The sequence below is a fragment of the Capricornis sumatraensis genome, chromosome 15 (assembly GCF_032405125.1).
Source record: "Capricornis sumatraensis isolate serow.1 chromosome 15, serow.2, whole genome shotgun sequence".
Taxonomy (NCBI): domain Eukaryota; kingdom Metazoa; phylum Chordata; class Mammalia; order Artiodactyla; family Bovidae; genus Capricornis; species Capricornis sumatraensis.
Window position 1 is genome coordinate 63791808 of NC_091083.1, and position 14507 is coordinate 63806314.

Below are 14507 nucleotides of genomic sequence, written 5' to 3' on the forward strand. Positions count from 1 at the left end.
TACCACCTACCAGATGTCAATGCTTCGACTCTCCAGCTCCCAGTGTCTTTGTGTTTGGAGGATGATAAACAGTACCCACTTCGTTAAGTCGGTGTCAGAACTGAGTTGAGATAATGCCTGGCAACCTCTTAATATGGTGCTTGAAACACAGTAAACTGTAGTCACCAGCAGCTATTCCTGTAATTGAAGAAGGGACTGGATTTGACTAGGTGGAGAGAATAGGAGGTTATCAGTTCATAGGTAAACAAGGGAGGAGGAAAGAGCAGTGTGGAAATCTTACATAAGAAACCAGTTTGGATGTCACCTAGAAAATCTTGAGAGATGAAAAAAAAAAAATCATGGGAGATGATAGCCAGAGGGCAAAAAGGAAAAAATAACGATGATAGCTACTGTTTACTGAGGGCCTGGCACTCTGCCAAACCCTTTATATGAATCTTTATTTCAATTTCTTATCAGCCCTGATAAGGCAGTTACCATTAAACCCATTTTTCTGGTAAGGAAATGGCTTGTCTGAGCTAAGAAATGACACCACCAAACAGGGATATTTGTAGTGCCCAGGACAAGTGTGCAACTGGAGGCCCATATACCATGTGTCTCTATAGTTAGAAGTGATCCATCAATTTAATGTGTTAAGTTAAATATGGTATCTTCTCCTCCTGAGGGATCTATTTTCACCACCACCTGGAAGGGCCGGGTTCAAATTAGAATTCCAGGACCCTTGAAGATCAGAGCGGGGATGTGTCTGCCCAGGGAGGGCTGCCCACTGGATCCTGTTTCTAACCCTTGTCCTGCTACCTCCCACCCCATCAGCGAGACCCAGCATGCATGAGTGAACACCCCGGCCCCCACATCCATCTGACTCTTACAAACAGCTACTCTGAGACCTAAGCGTCAGGTCTGTAAGGGGTGTATCAGGCTGCACTGCCCTCAGCTGAGATGAACCCAGGGATGAGGCCATGGAGGCTCTAAGTGACCGTAGGGATATTTTGGAAGGGACTTCTGAGGCTTCAGAGAATGGTCTGGAAAAGGAGGGCACAGACTCTGGGTGGGCAGTTCCTCTTGTGCCCACAGTTTCCCACCCCAACCTCCCTGAGGAGGGGCAGGGCTCGGGGCCAGAGCTACTCTTGCCAGGGGTAAGGAAGTGTTTTGTTAAAGCTAGGCATTCACAATCCACTGGGCCTCATAGTGTGGGAGCCGTGCAGGCTTAAGTTTCAATGATATGCCTTCAGAGGAATGGGGAGAATGGTCTGACCTTCAGGCTGAAGGAAACTCTTACCTAAGGTGAGAAGACCGAAGGAGTGAATTGCTTTTTTTAAAAAATTATTATTATTTTAAAATTGAAATGTAGTTGATTTTCAGTGATTCAGATATACAGCAAAGAACTCAATTACATATATATATATATATATATACATACATACATATATATATATATAGAGAGAGAGAACTTTTCAGATTCCTTTCCATTGTAGGTTATTATAAGTTACTACCCCTTGTGCTGCACAGTAGGTCCTTGTTGTCTGTTGTATATTTAGTAGTGTGTATTTGTTAATCTCAAAATTTGCATTTGCTTTTTAAAGATGAATGAATAAGCCCTTATTCAGTAGAGTCAGCAACAGGTGTGCTAAGGGATATTTTGAATGTCATGTACATAGAACAAGGAAGATTACAGACTACTGTATATAAAATAAACAACAAGGACCTACTGTACAGGGAAGTACATTCAGTATCTTATAATAGTTATAATGGAAAATAATCTGAAAAAGAATATATATATATGTAAAACTAAAGTCATTTTGCTGTACAACTAAAACTAACACAACACTGTAAATCAACTACACTTCAATTTAAAAAAAGGTAAAAAAAAAAAAGATAAGGAGGTACATATCCTGATCTGTAACTGTAGCCAAGTAATCTCTAGATTATCCATGCAATAAATATTTATTGGACTTTTACTATATGCCAGGTACAGTACAGAATGTTGGAACTAAAACCAAGGGGAAAAAAAAAAGTCATGTTCTTTGCCCTAGGGAACTCAAGGCAGATATTAATCAAACCACAGCGTAAATAAACATATTGTACCTGCAGTGACCACAAAAAGGAGGGGAGAGTGTAAGAGGGTTTGGTCTAGGTTAGAGAAGGCTGTTGTTAAGTAGCATTAGTGCTGAGCACCAGGGAAGTCAAAGAGTTAACCATGGGTCTAGAAGGGTGGATTCCTGGAATGATTGTTGGGAGCCCAGCCAGGGGGAGCGGGGGAGGCCCAGAGGAGGCTGGGCAGCCAGGCAAGGCCTGGGGGCACCCCCCAACCCGGGACACAGAGTCTTTGAAGGTCCTTAAGCTGGGCCTTACTGTGATCAAATTTCACCTGGGGGACAGTTTTCCTGGGTGGAAGGAGGCGAAGCTTGGAAGTAGGGAGACAGTGAGTTGGCTGTTCTAGAGTCTTAAACTTTCATATCAAAATGTCTTATTTTTAAAGAGAGAGAAAATGGACTCCTGTTTCTAAGGATTCCACAAGAATTTCTTTCAAGGCTTGTGTTGCCTTTTGCATTTTGTTTTTGTTAATTTTTTTTTTTTGCCAGAGATAATACATGAAATAGAAACAACCTCCCACAGCCCCTACCAGGGATATACTGTGGAAAATGTTTTCCTTCCATCCCAAATCCTGAATAGTAGGTTCTTCTCAGAGGCCTGGTGTGCTGCAATTCATGGGGTCGCAAAGAGTCGGACACGACTGAGCGACTGAACTGAATTGAACTGAACTCAGAAGCTACAATAGTTATCAATTTCACTAATATCCTTCCAGATTATTCTATACATAAATAAGCATGTGTATGTATTTATTCCACCATTTTAACATGTAATATGTATATCAGTTATCATATTGTATACTTTAAATAACTTACAATTTTGTCAATTATACCTCAACAAAGCTGAAAAAAGTAAAACTGAAATGTAAACAGAAGCATACCATATCTTGCTTTGTTCACTTTAAAATGTGTCTTAGGTGGTTTTTAATAGCTGTTCCTTTTAACAACTTCCTAGTTACAGTATTTGAATATACCATAGCCTATCTAACTGCTATTGATAGGTAATTGATAATCAGGTTGTTTCCAGTCCTTGGTACTCCAAATAATGCATCAGTGAATGTCATGATACATAACATCTTTGTGTCCAAGTTTAGCTATATATTCATCTTCTATAAATGACTGCTGTGTTAAAGATTATGTGAATTTAAAGTTTTTATAGTGCCAAACAAACTGCTTTCCAAAGATGCTGGTCCATGTTTTATTTTACAACTCCGCAAAGTTTGCATTCTCCTCCATAATGTATCTGTTTACTTTCGCAAAACATATCCTCCCCCAAATATTCTTAGTCACACTGACAAGCCAGCAAGTGGTGCTGTATAGATCCACTGGCCTTGCCCAAGGCTGATAATGCTCTCACGGAAGTCTACCTTCAACTTGGTTTGATGAGACCCCTGGTCACCCTTAGCTTCCTCTTGTACCACTCCATACTTCATCATACTGAACTCCTGGTAGCTCTTTGTCAGCCATACCTGGAGTTGACAAAGAATAAGGTAATGGGCACTCTGGCTGAGAACAAGGTTCCAAAGGGGCCCAGAAGCCTTTCGAAAGAGTTGTATGCTAGGCTGACTCCAAGAGCAACAGGGAGTAAAAGAGTTAGAGTGCTAGACTGCATTATAGGAAGATTATTAGTTCCTTAGCCCACCTCTTTCTCACAACACTCTAAAATGCCTTCACCAATAACCTTTACGTTATTCAATCCAATGGGTACCCATTCAACAAATATGTGGGTCATGTAAGCATTTATAAAAGAATGAAGCAATAAAAAGATGAGTGCATCACCACCCACGGAGATAATATTCTTTCTATACTTTTTCATTTATATTTAAGTATACACATGTATATGTTGGATGGCTGCAATGTAAAATGTACATCCTTCTGTGGAATGTGGGTAAAGAGTTTGAAAACCATTGCTATAGGACACTTGTGTTTATTTCTCAAGCCCGAGATCTGGTTACAATTTAAGACCTGTGGATATTGAACCACACGTTCCACACCTTTTAGACATCCTCTACAGAGACCTCAAACTCAACACAGCCAAAATCAGACTCAAGACCTTCATCTGAAACTTGGATTTTCTCCTCTATTCTCCATCTCAGGGAATGGCCCCACTATCTATCCAAGTGCAGAGGCTGGAAGCTTGGGTGTCATCCTTGATACTTCTTCTCCAGCCCATGTCTAAGTCCTGTTGACTTAACAACTTCTAGAAATCCTGCCTGCTTTTCTGTTTGCATTACCCAGGTCCAAGGTGCCCTGATCTGTCACCTTGATGGACTTTTTTACACTTGGGCTTCCCTCTGTCCCATTCTCTACAAAGTATCCTGGATGGTCTTTTAAAAATATAACCCTGAACATGTCACTTCCTTGTTTAAAAATCTTTCAATGGCACCTCATCATTCTTAGACTCAAATTCTAAACATGGCTGACCAGACCTCCCCAAGAAATCTGCAGTCTTATTTTGCACCATCACCCCCTGCCCCCCTCTCTGCATTATTGCCACACTGGTTGTGCCAGATGTGGTTGGTTAGCAGATAGCTCCCATTCCGACTGTTTATGTGCCTCTGTGCTACACGTGCTGGAAAGCGAAAGCATTTCCTGATTCCACTGAAGCTAGGGCTCCAACAATTAGGTATGCTAGCATGAGGTTTGGGAGGTGGAGATAGGCCGAAGTCAAACAATGTTGGCTGTTTTTGCTTGGAAGTAAGGTTGTGGAGACTCTAGGATATGGTTTCTGGCTTCAGGTCTTTGACATTTCACTGCTCTAGCAGTAGCACTGGCAGGGACATCTCGTCCTTGGGTAGCAGCTTTCCGATCTTTTCAGTGATGGCCTCCTGGCTCCTTTCTGGGAGAGGTAGTAGCTCCCCTGGTATGTCAGTTCTGTGGTGTTCTAGGAATTCTTCCTAATATCCAGCCCAGAGCCCATTACTTTCCTCAATGTCTAGAGTGGTTTGTTTCTAAACACTGGACTTCACTTGGTTTCTAGAATCTGCCATGCCTCCTCCCACTATAGGGTTGTTATACTTGTTATCCTAATGGAAACCTAGGCTCATATCCTTATGCCACTTAATCTCCAACCCCATCTCTCAACTCCTTATATAGTCTTTTGATCTCAGTTCAAACATTTTGTTTGGGAAGGTATCCCTCATCCTCAAGAACAGATCAATATGCCTTATTAAACATATCACTCTTATAATTACATATTTGCAGGACTCTAGAATTCGAGCCCCAAAGGACTTGACTATTTTGCTGTAATCCATTGCCTTGAAAGAGTTGGGTGTGTTAAATGAACAGAATGAAGGAGGCCAGAGTGGAGGGTGTTAGGACAAAATCAAGCCTCTTCTAACACTGACAAGCCCTGTGTCACTTCCTCTGGGCCTTTTCCCAACCACATCTTCCCGTGACTCTACAGCCAGCCTGAACACACCTTGTGCTCTAGTCTCCAGGTCTTTGCACAGACTGCTTCTGTTGCCTGAATCTCTCTTCCTTTTTCACCTGACTCTTCATCTTGCAGGTTTCAGTCCAGACATCATCATTTCTTCTGCCAGACCTGTTCCTGAGGCAACTCTATACTCAACACAAAAAATACTTAATATTATTTTAAAAATGGCTTATTTCTTATCTGTAGCTCCCTCTGCAAGTGCACTTATTCACAGGTGTATAAAAGCACCTTGTTTGGGGCCTTGCGCTAATGGCCTTCAGTACTGTTGAAAGTTGAAGAAATGAATGTCAGCTAGCCCATCAGCCTCAGTCTGGGGATCTGGACACCCTCCCCAGGAGCCCATGAACAGTGAGGGATTGTTAATTTGGGGACTGTTAGATCAGGAGAGGAAGTCGGGGGAGGTTTGTTCTGTTCCAGCCCATGGCCCAGTCCGGACACCGCCAGGCAGGAGGCCCTGGAGCAGATCCTGGTGGGGGCGCAGGGGGTGGGGAGCATGGGCAGGGAAACAGTTTGTTCCTCTGCTCCCTCCATTTACGGGGGAGGAGCAGAGAGAGGGAAGATTCCTTCCAAAGAGGCTCCTTGGCCCAGAGCCTGCTAGGAGGAAGGGGGAGGGGACTATGATGAATGCAGGCTTTTACCCCCATCAGGCCTCCAGCACTGTGAGGGAGGGAAACCTGTGGCAGAGTAGAAGAGGGGGGTTGGGGGAGAGGACAGAGGGAGGGAGGGATGGAGGAGGGAAGAGTGTGTTTGCCTTGGGAGACAGGAAGGGAAGAAGGGCTGAGCTGGCTCTGAAACTCATGATTCCCAAAAGCCATCCAGGCCTCAACTGCACCAGATCAGCTCTGGAAATACCCTCAAATCACTGAGTCAGAGAATCAATACGCTGGGAACAATTCTTAGGATCAGATCATCTCATCATCTCAGAGACAGAAATTCCTTCAGAAGGCTGTGTCTAGTCTCCAGGGAGGCTTGGAGGAGTTCTATGGGAAGTTTCCTGGACTTTCTTCCTCCCTTATAGCTGGAAGAGACAGCATTTTATTTTTAAGCCCATGAACAATCTGTATCCAATTTAGTACAATTACAATAACTGTAAGATGTGAAATTGACACCTTACCTTTGTCTACCCCACTGGTTTGTAATCTCCAGAGAGCAGAGTCCCACTCATTCCTGTTAGTACTATTCAGAACTGTGGTCTCAAACTTGGCTGCCCGTCAAGAGTTGCTTGGGGTGCTTATTAAACATATTTCCACTCACTCCAGTGATTCTGATTCCTTGGAGGTAAGGACTTAACACTTTAATTTTATATACTAAGTGATTCTGATGCAGAGGTTTAGGTAACAGCTCCCAAGGGCCTGGGACAACATTTGTTGTTGTTCAGTCGCAGCACACCAGGCTCCTCTGTCCTCCACTCCCCCAGAGTTCCCTCAAATTCATGTTCATTGAGTCAGTGATGCTATCTAAGCATGTCATCCTCTGCTGCCCCCTTTTCCTTTTGCCTGCAATCTTTCCCAGCATCAGGGGACAACATAGTAGGTGTAAAATGTTGCCTGTGGACCTGGACATGTATTTGCAAGGTAAACAAAGGGTGTGTGGCAAGCCTTGGTTGAACTAGGGCCTGTGAACCTCTGCAGCCAATATTTTGAAAGGAAATAGTGCAGCAGCATTAGCAATACAAAAGATAAATATTTATTCAGAACAAAACTTTAAACAAATCAATTTTACATTCTAAGCCACAAGGAAATAGCAAAACATAAAGCAAAGACAAAAACAGTAAGAAAAGCAGTGTACTGTCTTTTCTACTTTAACTCGGTAACACTTAGTAGACCCAATGCCCTCTCGCTTGGCCTATTTAACAAGTACATTTTAGAGTTAACAGCTCACGTAGAATTCCATTTTCTCCTGTGAGTCAGGAGGTTGCAGATGAGCTCCAGGTAGCTGCTTCTCTAGGGGCTCTGGCTACTGAAGCTAAGGTACAAATGTAAACCTTTCTTTACTCAGGAGGGCTTCTACTTCTCACTGATGGTGATGACTGGGGAGGGGAAAGGTCACAAAGACCTGGACCACTTTAATCCAGATGTGGTACCCGGGCATCAGAGTGCACCCTGGATTGTGTTCCTTTGTCCCTTCCATATCTCCCAAGTGTTCTGAAGCCCCTGCCAAATCTTTTGCTTCCTCCCCCAGATGATGTCTTAGCATTCCCCTGGGCTCATTCTGGAAAGAGCAGACTTTCTGGGCCCTCAAGTGTTGAGGAAAATGTTGTGAAGTGTGAGAGGTAGTGGAATGAGCACCAGGCTTGGGGTCAGGGAACTCTACTCTAGGCTAGCTCTGGCACCAGACAGCTATGTGATTTCGACCCAGTCATATAACCTCTCTGTTACTGTTTCATCTGTTGGAAAACCAGGGGATTGGTCTTAACCAACTTTTAGGTCCTTTTCAGCAGGAAAACTAGATTCCATGATTCTGTGAAGAATGGCTTCTGAGCCACTGAAAGCGCTGTCACAAAGTCCATGCATTCTAATGCCATAGGAGAGGCCCGTGGCCACCATTCAGAGCTTATTGACTCAGGTTACATACACTTCTAACAACACTGGTTTCACAAAATTCTCAGACCACAGAGATTAGAAGCAGCAAATTAAAAGGGACGGGATGAACTGCAAAAGATAAACACCCTGACAGAAGCCAGAGTCAACGATGTTCTCAATTCAACAAACACTGATGGAGTGCCTACCATGTGCTGGGCCCCTACCTAGCACTGGGCCATAAAGATGAGCAAGGCAGCTCCAAGGGTAAAAACCAAGGGAGAAGACAAGGCGTAGGAAGTAAAAAAGTACCAGAAAAAAAAAAATCTCCGAATACAAAAATGGAATAAAATTTTAAAAAGGGCAGGGCAACATATCTGCACACTACAGTTCTCGGTAGTCATTACTGATGACAAGAGTCACCAAATTCAGGAAAGGCCGAAAGGAGTAAACTCGATTTAGGAAGGCAGAGTGAGATGTCTCTTGTAGGTTTAAGAAGATCTCCTTCAAAAAACTATAAAAAATGGTTTAAAAAAAAGTTTTGGCACTTAAGAGGGGTAAGCTGGCTTTGTGTTCACCCTGGCTGGTAGGCGGGTGTTCAGTGCCCGGCCACGCCGGTTAGCTGAGCTCCCACGGAATTGTGAACCGCTTTGGGACATTGGGCAAAGGCGTGTCCTCGCTTGCCACAGAGGTTACACACGATGCCCTTCCGGCAGTAAGGGCTCAGGTGCCCCTCCTCCCCGCACCTGAAGCACCTGTCCTGTGTGCAGCTGCCGCTCATGTGGGTCCGGGAACCACATTTAAAGCACGTCTTGGGCTGCCCCTTGTACCAGCTGTAGCCCCTCTCGGCCCCCAGGAAAAAGGCTCCCGGCAGGTGCCTGACCCCTCCCTCCCCCTGGCGCAGCTCGATCTCGCACTTGTACTCCCCGGTCCAGATCCCAAACCTGTCGGTCACTTTCACGGGCACGGCCAGCACATCGCAGTGGCGTTTGAGCCAGGTCACGATGTCCTCCACGTCCACCGTCTCGTTCCGGAAGAGAATGAAGAGCGTCTTCAGGCTGGACTTGCTCCGCCCCAGCACCACAAAGTTCTCCCAGCAGTCCTCCTGCTCGCGCTTCTCCTCGTAGACGCGCAGGAACAGGGCTAGCTTCTCCGCCGAACGGAAGCTCACGTCGAACTCGCGACTGCCCGGGATCTGAATGACCGCGTAGATGTCGCTCGGGTCCATGCCGATGGAACGCAGGATGAGCGCGCCCACTACGAAGTCTCTGGTTGGGCAGGCGCCCTCGTCTCCCTGGAAACAGATGCGCACGAGGAAGCGGCCCTTTCCCGGGCCCGCAGCGGGGCCAGCCGCCGTAGCCTGCTCGTCCTGGGGGGGCCGGTCGGCTGCGTCCTCGGCCGCGTCGGGCCTCGCCGGGGTCGCCATGGCTGCCGCCTCAGCCTTCTTCCTCCTGCCCGCCTCGGCTGCACCCTTTTTCTTGCGGGAGTCCGCCGCCTCTCCAGCTGGGTCTCTCCGGCGGCCCTTCGGGTCCCCGCGGCCGGCTGGGGGGAAGTCGCCGAGGCTCGGCGCCGCCAGACCCGCGGGAGCACCAAGCCCGCCTCCCGCGCCGCTGCCGCTTTCTTCCTCCCGCCGCGGCGGCCGCGACTCACGGAATTCGCCCTTCTTCTCGGCCAGGTTCTTCACCACTTGGGCCCAGCCCATCTTCTCGCGGCCGCCCTCGGCCTCCTCGGCTCTGGTCGACGGGCGCGCGGGGCCCAGGAGCTGCGGCCGCCCCCGCTTCCTCTCCTCCTCCGCGCCGCCGCCGGTGGCCATTTTACCTCCTTCCCAGCATCCTCCACTCGTTCCCGCAGCCAAAGTGCGCCCATCGCGCGCGCCCGCCCGGGGTTGTGGGGGTTTGGGCTTTTTTTTTTTTTTTTTTTGAAATTCGATGCTTCTCTTCCCCGCCCCGCCAAAGTATTTACTTGAGGCGCTCGGGCGTCCTGCGGCTGCGGGCCGGGAACCCCCTGGTAAGGGCTGGACCGCGTTTCCGCTAGTGCTCGCTCCAACCCCACCTCCTCGGCCCCGAAGCGGGATGGGGATCTTGGAGCGCGTCCCTGTCCGTCGCGAGGGTTTGGCAGCTTTGCCCTCGCTCTCGAGGATTTGGTGTTTCGCAAGCGGTCCTCGATGATTTCATTCAAGTGGCTTTGCTAACGGCCCACAGTCCGAAGGCGGGACAGAGTTGAGGAAGATTTCGCCCATTTTGTTTTCGTTTTTGTACCTTTTCTATTAAAAAAAAAACACAAAACTTAGCTCTCCTTCCTCCCAAAGCAGATCACTATGCATTATTTTTGCAACACTGGATTATGGACATTTTCAAACACGCAGAAAGTAGAATTTTGCGGCGAACATTTTACCTTTAACATTTAAACTGTTTTAACTTTCTATGATTAAAATTTTGCTATACCATATCACACTACACCTCTATCCGTCACTCATTTTTTGAGACACTTCCAAGTAAGTGACATTGCTTTTTTTTTTTTTTTTAAAAAGACCTCCATCATATTCGTGATGGCAATTATATTGAGGGCGTAAATGTCCAATATTGTTCTAAGCACATCGCAGGCTTTATCACATGGAACCTTCCAAAACGGTGCTGTAATTACACCCATTATATAGGAAGCAGAGGGTTGGAGATAGGAGTTAAATCACTTGGCCAAGTGGCAGAGTTAACAGGCAGCTCCACGCGAGGGTGGCTTGTATTTCTTCCACTTTTTTGCTTCTGACATTGTCGAAAGTGACTCTTTCGATTATACTCCCTAGAAAACCTCCTTCACACAGATTCCCTAACTAAAGCTAGCACGGGACACAATCTGTTATTCCTCCCTGTTTGTCTCAACTCGTGTTTGGAAGCAGTGATAAAATTTGAGTGCTGGAAGGCAATGGGTTTAATATCTTTTGTCATCTTGTTTTCTTTACCATAACTGCTTGTATTTCAGGGTGCTTCAGTGATCTTTCTGGGTTTAGTGAAAGAAAAGATGATTTGTGGAGTCAGGGAGACCCTAGTTTGAATCTGACTGCTTCCAATCTCAGCTTTGTCACGTGGGGACAGTGAGCTTGGTTTTCAAAGCTCAGTTTGCTCATTCATAGCAAAGGGTATATTAATATCTACTCTCAGAGGACTAAAGTGGGGTTTCTAGGAGATAATCTGTGTCAAAGAGGTTAGTCCACCGTGGGTTTCCAGAAAAGGTTATTTTTCCTTTCTGCCAGTATTGGATTCTTTCCTATTTCTCTTGCAGTTCTACCTACCATCTGGGAATCCTGTGAGTTCTTTAAGAGGGTTCCCTTTACTCCACTTCCAGTACTGGTCTCAGGATCCAACTCTTGTGCTTCCTATTCCTTCACTTTATAACTCCTGACCTGATTTCCTCCATCCCTTCTCTGCCCCAAATGCCCAGGATCATATGTATTGGGATCATTAACCGGAAGTATCAAAATCTTAGATTCACACACTCCACTCTTTTATTCTTTCTGCTCGCCTGCTCATATCTTTTTCATGGTGAGGATATTTACATAACCAAATAGAACCTATGTATTTTATTTTCTTTAAGTTTTTCTTTTTTGGATGTGGACCATTAAAAAAAAAATCTTTATTGAATTTGTTACAACACTGCGTCTTTTTTTTTTTTTTTTTAAATGTTTGGTGTTTTTGGCCTTGAGGCATGTGGGATCTTAGCTTCCCTCCCAGGGATCAGACCCTGCACCCACAGGATTAGAAAGTGAAGTCTTAACCACTGGACTTCCAGGAAAGTCCTAGAACCTATTCATTTTTAATAATTTCTTTTGTACCTCTTACCCTAACTCCCCACCCCAGGTAACTAGCACACAATAATTTATCTACAAGGCAGGTACTTTAAATAAAGAAATGGGGGAGCTGGAGGGCGCATAGTCTATCTGAAGGGGCAGCTGATAGTCAACTCCAGCTAATTACTGCTCCCACTGTGGCCAGATCTTCCTGTTTTTAAAGTGAAGCCTAACTCTAGTTTCTTTTTTTAAATGGCAAACATTCTTTCTTCTCTTTTTTCTTTGAGGTTGTCTCAGCTATATTTGGATCCTCTGTATAAATTTTAGAACCAGCTTAGTAAATTCCAGGAAACCACTTTTGGGAATTTTAATTGGGTTTACATTGCATTTATACAGAATTACCATATTATAATACTGAGTCTCCCCATTTATGACCCTCTGGGATTCCTCATTTATGTAAGTCTTATTTTATGAATTTCAATAGCAATTTATGGTTTTCTTCATAAAGATCTTGTATAATTTTGGGAGGGATTTATTCCAAGGCACCTTGGTTGCTATTGTCAATGGTATCTTTAGAGATCACATATTTGATGTTGGGGTTTAAAGGGAACACATTTGAATTTTTTTGTATTGAACTCATATCTGCCAACAATACTGAAATCTTAAGGTTCCCAATGGCTTTTAGAATCAATTTCCTTTTCTTTGTTGACAGTTATATTGTCTGTAAATAACGAACATCTTTCTGTTCAGATCTTAACACTTTTTTCTTGTTTTACTGCACTAGACAGGACCCCTCACGGAATCAAGATATACTGGGCATTTTTGTTTTGTTTCTGACTACTGAGAGATCTGTTTGTATTTTGAAAAGATTTGATCTGTGGACTGGGGTCTGGCTACTTCTCAGTTTTACTAACTGTATCTTCTTCTGTCATAAGATTTTGCTGGTATGGGTAAAGGCACTTTCCATCAGTGCCTTTTTTCTCGTCAACTTTTGCAGATCCAAGTTTTCTCTATTCTCTTTTGGTCATTTTTAGGTTTTTTTCTTGATGATCACTATCAGCACTGTGAATTGGATAAAAGGCTAAACATTTATATTGATTTCTCACTGAATTTATTAAAAAAACTGTCAACCATTCCCCTCAGCACTGTCCAGTAGTCAGCTTGGTCTGACTGTAGACCAAGTCTATAGTCAGAGATCGCTGAAGACGGTAGAGATCGCTGAACCAGAAGCTGTGGGGCCGGGCAGGTATCCTGTGAGCAAAACAGTCCAGATGGGCACCAAGGGCATCTGAAGAGGGCAGCCCTTACTCATTCCTGGCAGATTATCGCCAGAGAGGGTTAGTAGAATTGGTAAGTTTGGTATCTCAGTCTGGATTTTAACGGACAGAATTTTGGAATTTGTACTATTATTAAAAGGCTAGTTAGGAGACTGTGGGGGAGGTGTGATTTGAGATGGCCTTTGAAAAAAGAAGCAGGTTTTGGAGAACAAGAGAGAAAAAAAATCTGTGACTTAGAATTACTGTTCCTATGCACAGATGAGGAAAGTAGGCTCAGTCATGGAAGTGAATTGCCCAGTGTCACAAAGCTTGTAGTAGTTTGAGTGAGTGATAGTCGCTCAGTTGTGTCCAACTCTTTGTGATTCCATGGACTGTCCCCTGCCAGGTTCCTCTGTCCATGGAATTCTCCAGGCAAGAATACTGGAGTGGGTTGCCATTTCCTTCTCCAGGGGATCTTTCCCACCCAGGCACCGAACATGGTTTCCTGCATTGCAGGGAGATTCTTTACCATCTGAACCACCAGGGAAGCCTACTATTAAGAGACACTTCTAAGTATAAACACAGGGAGGCCTGGAGTGCTGCAGTCCATGGGATCACGGTTGGACAAGACTGAGCGACTGAAGTATAAAGACAGATCAAACAAAACAGAACAGGTCATCTTAAAAAGTATCAGCAGATACATGCTTAACTTTATCTTATAATCTCCAGAATATGGAATGAATCCATACTCCTTTTCCAAAGGAATGCCTGACAGGAGTAGCAATAAAGTTATAAATGACAATCATCAATCAGATGTAATAATTCAGATGAAGCTTATTTCTCTGGAAGCAAGTGGGTAAGTGGTCAGGAAGGAAATATAATGTGCTTTTACCTTTGTATGAAAAATAATGTTCAGTTCCATGTTGTTTAACATAGTTCTGTTTTTTCGATTGTCAAAATCTGTGCCCCCATCAACTATATAAGCTCCAAAGCTTATATGGTTATTCTCTTGTATACTTCTGCCACATGTCTGTGAAATGGAGATAACGATGCCTACATCAAGGTTACTGTTTACCGACAACTTACATTCATGGTTCTATCAGCACACAAGCTGAGGCTCTTTATTTTCCCAGGTGCTTATTAACATTGTTTAATTAATTAACACTGCAGCAATTTTAACAGGGTAACGTGGTCCAGAGAAAACTGTTACATTACGCACTTGACATTTCATTAAAAATTTTTTCTTAAAACTGAAAGGTTTCATTGTGAGATAGATTTCAAATGTACTTTATTAAATCTGATAGCTAATTAGAGCCTAAGCAATCATAAAAAAATTACACAATAATATTCAATCAAAAGTTATTTTTCTGGGCATATTGACATATGAATGTAGTTTTCTTAAAAAAAGTTAATCTCCAGCAAAAGCAG

The 14507-nt window shown here is 44.4% G+C and overlaps 1 protein-coding gene across 1 annotated transcript; it reads right to left on the reverse strand.

The window, feature by feature from the left end:
- Positions 1-7363: 7363 nt before the first annotated feature.
- On the reverse strand, positions 7364-9855 carry ZCCHC3 (zinc finger CCHC-type containing 3). The gene has a single exon (XM_068987701.1). The coding sequence runs from the start codon at positions 9853-9855 to the stop codon at positions 8641-8643; it is 1215 nt and encodes a 404-aa protein (XP_068843802.1). The 3' UTR covers positions 7364-8640.
- Between the last annotated feature and the right edge of the window lie 4652 nt (positions 9856-14507).

What these genes read in the sequence shown, in the direction of transcription:
- ZCCHC3 (XM_068987701.1), bottom strand. Translation starts at nt 9,855, where the DNA reads ATGGCCACCGGCGGCGGCGCGGAGGAGGAGAGGAAGCGGGGGCGGCCG.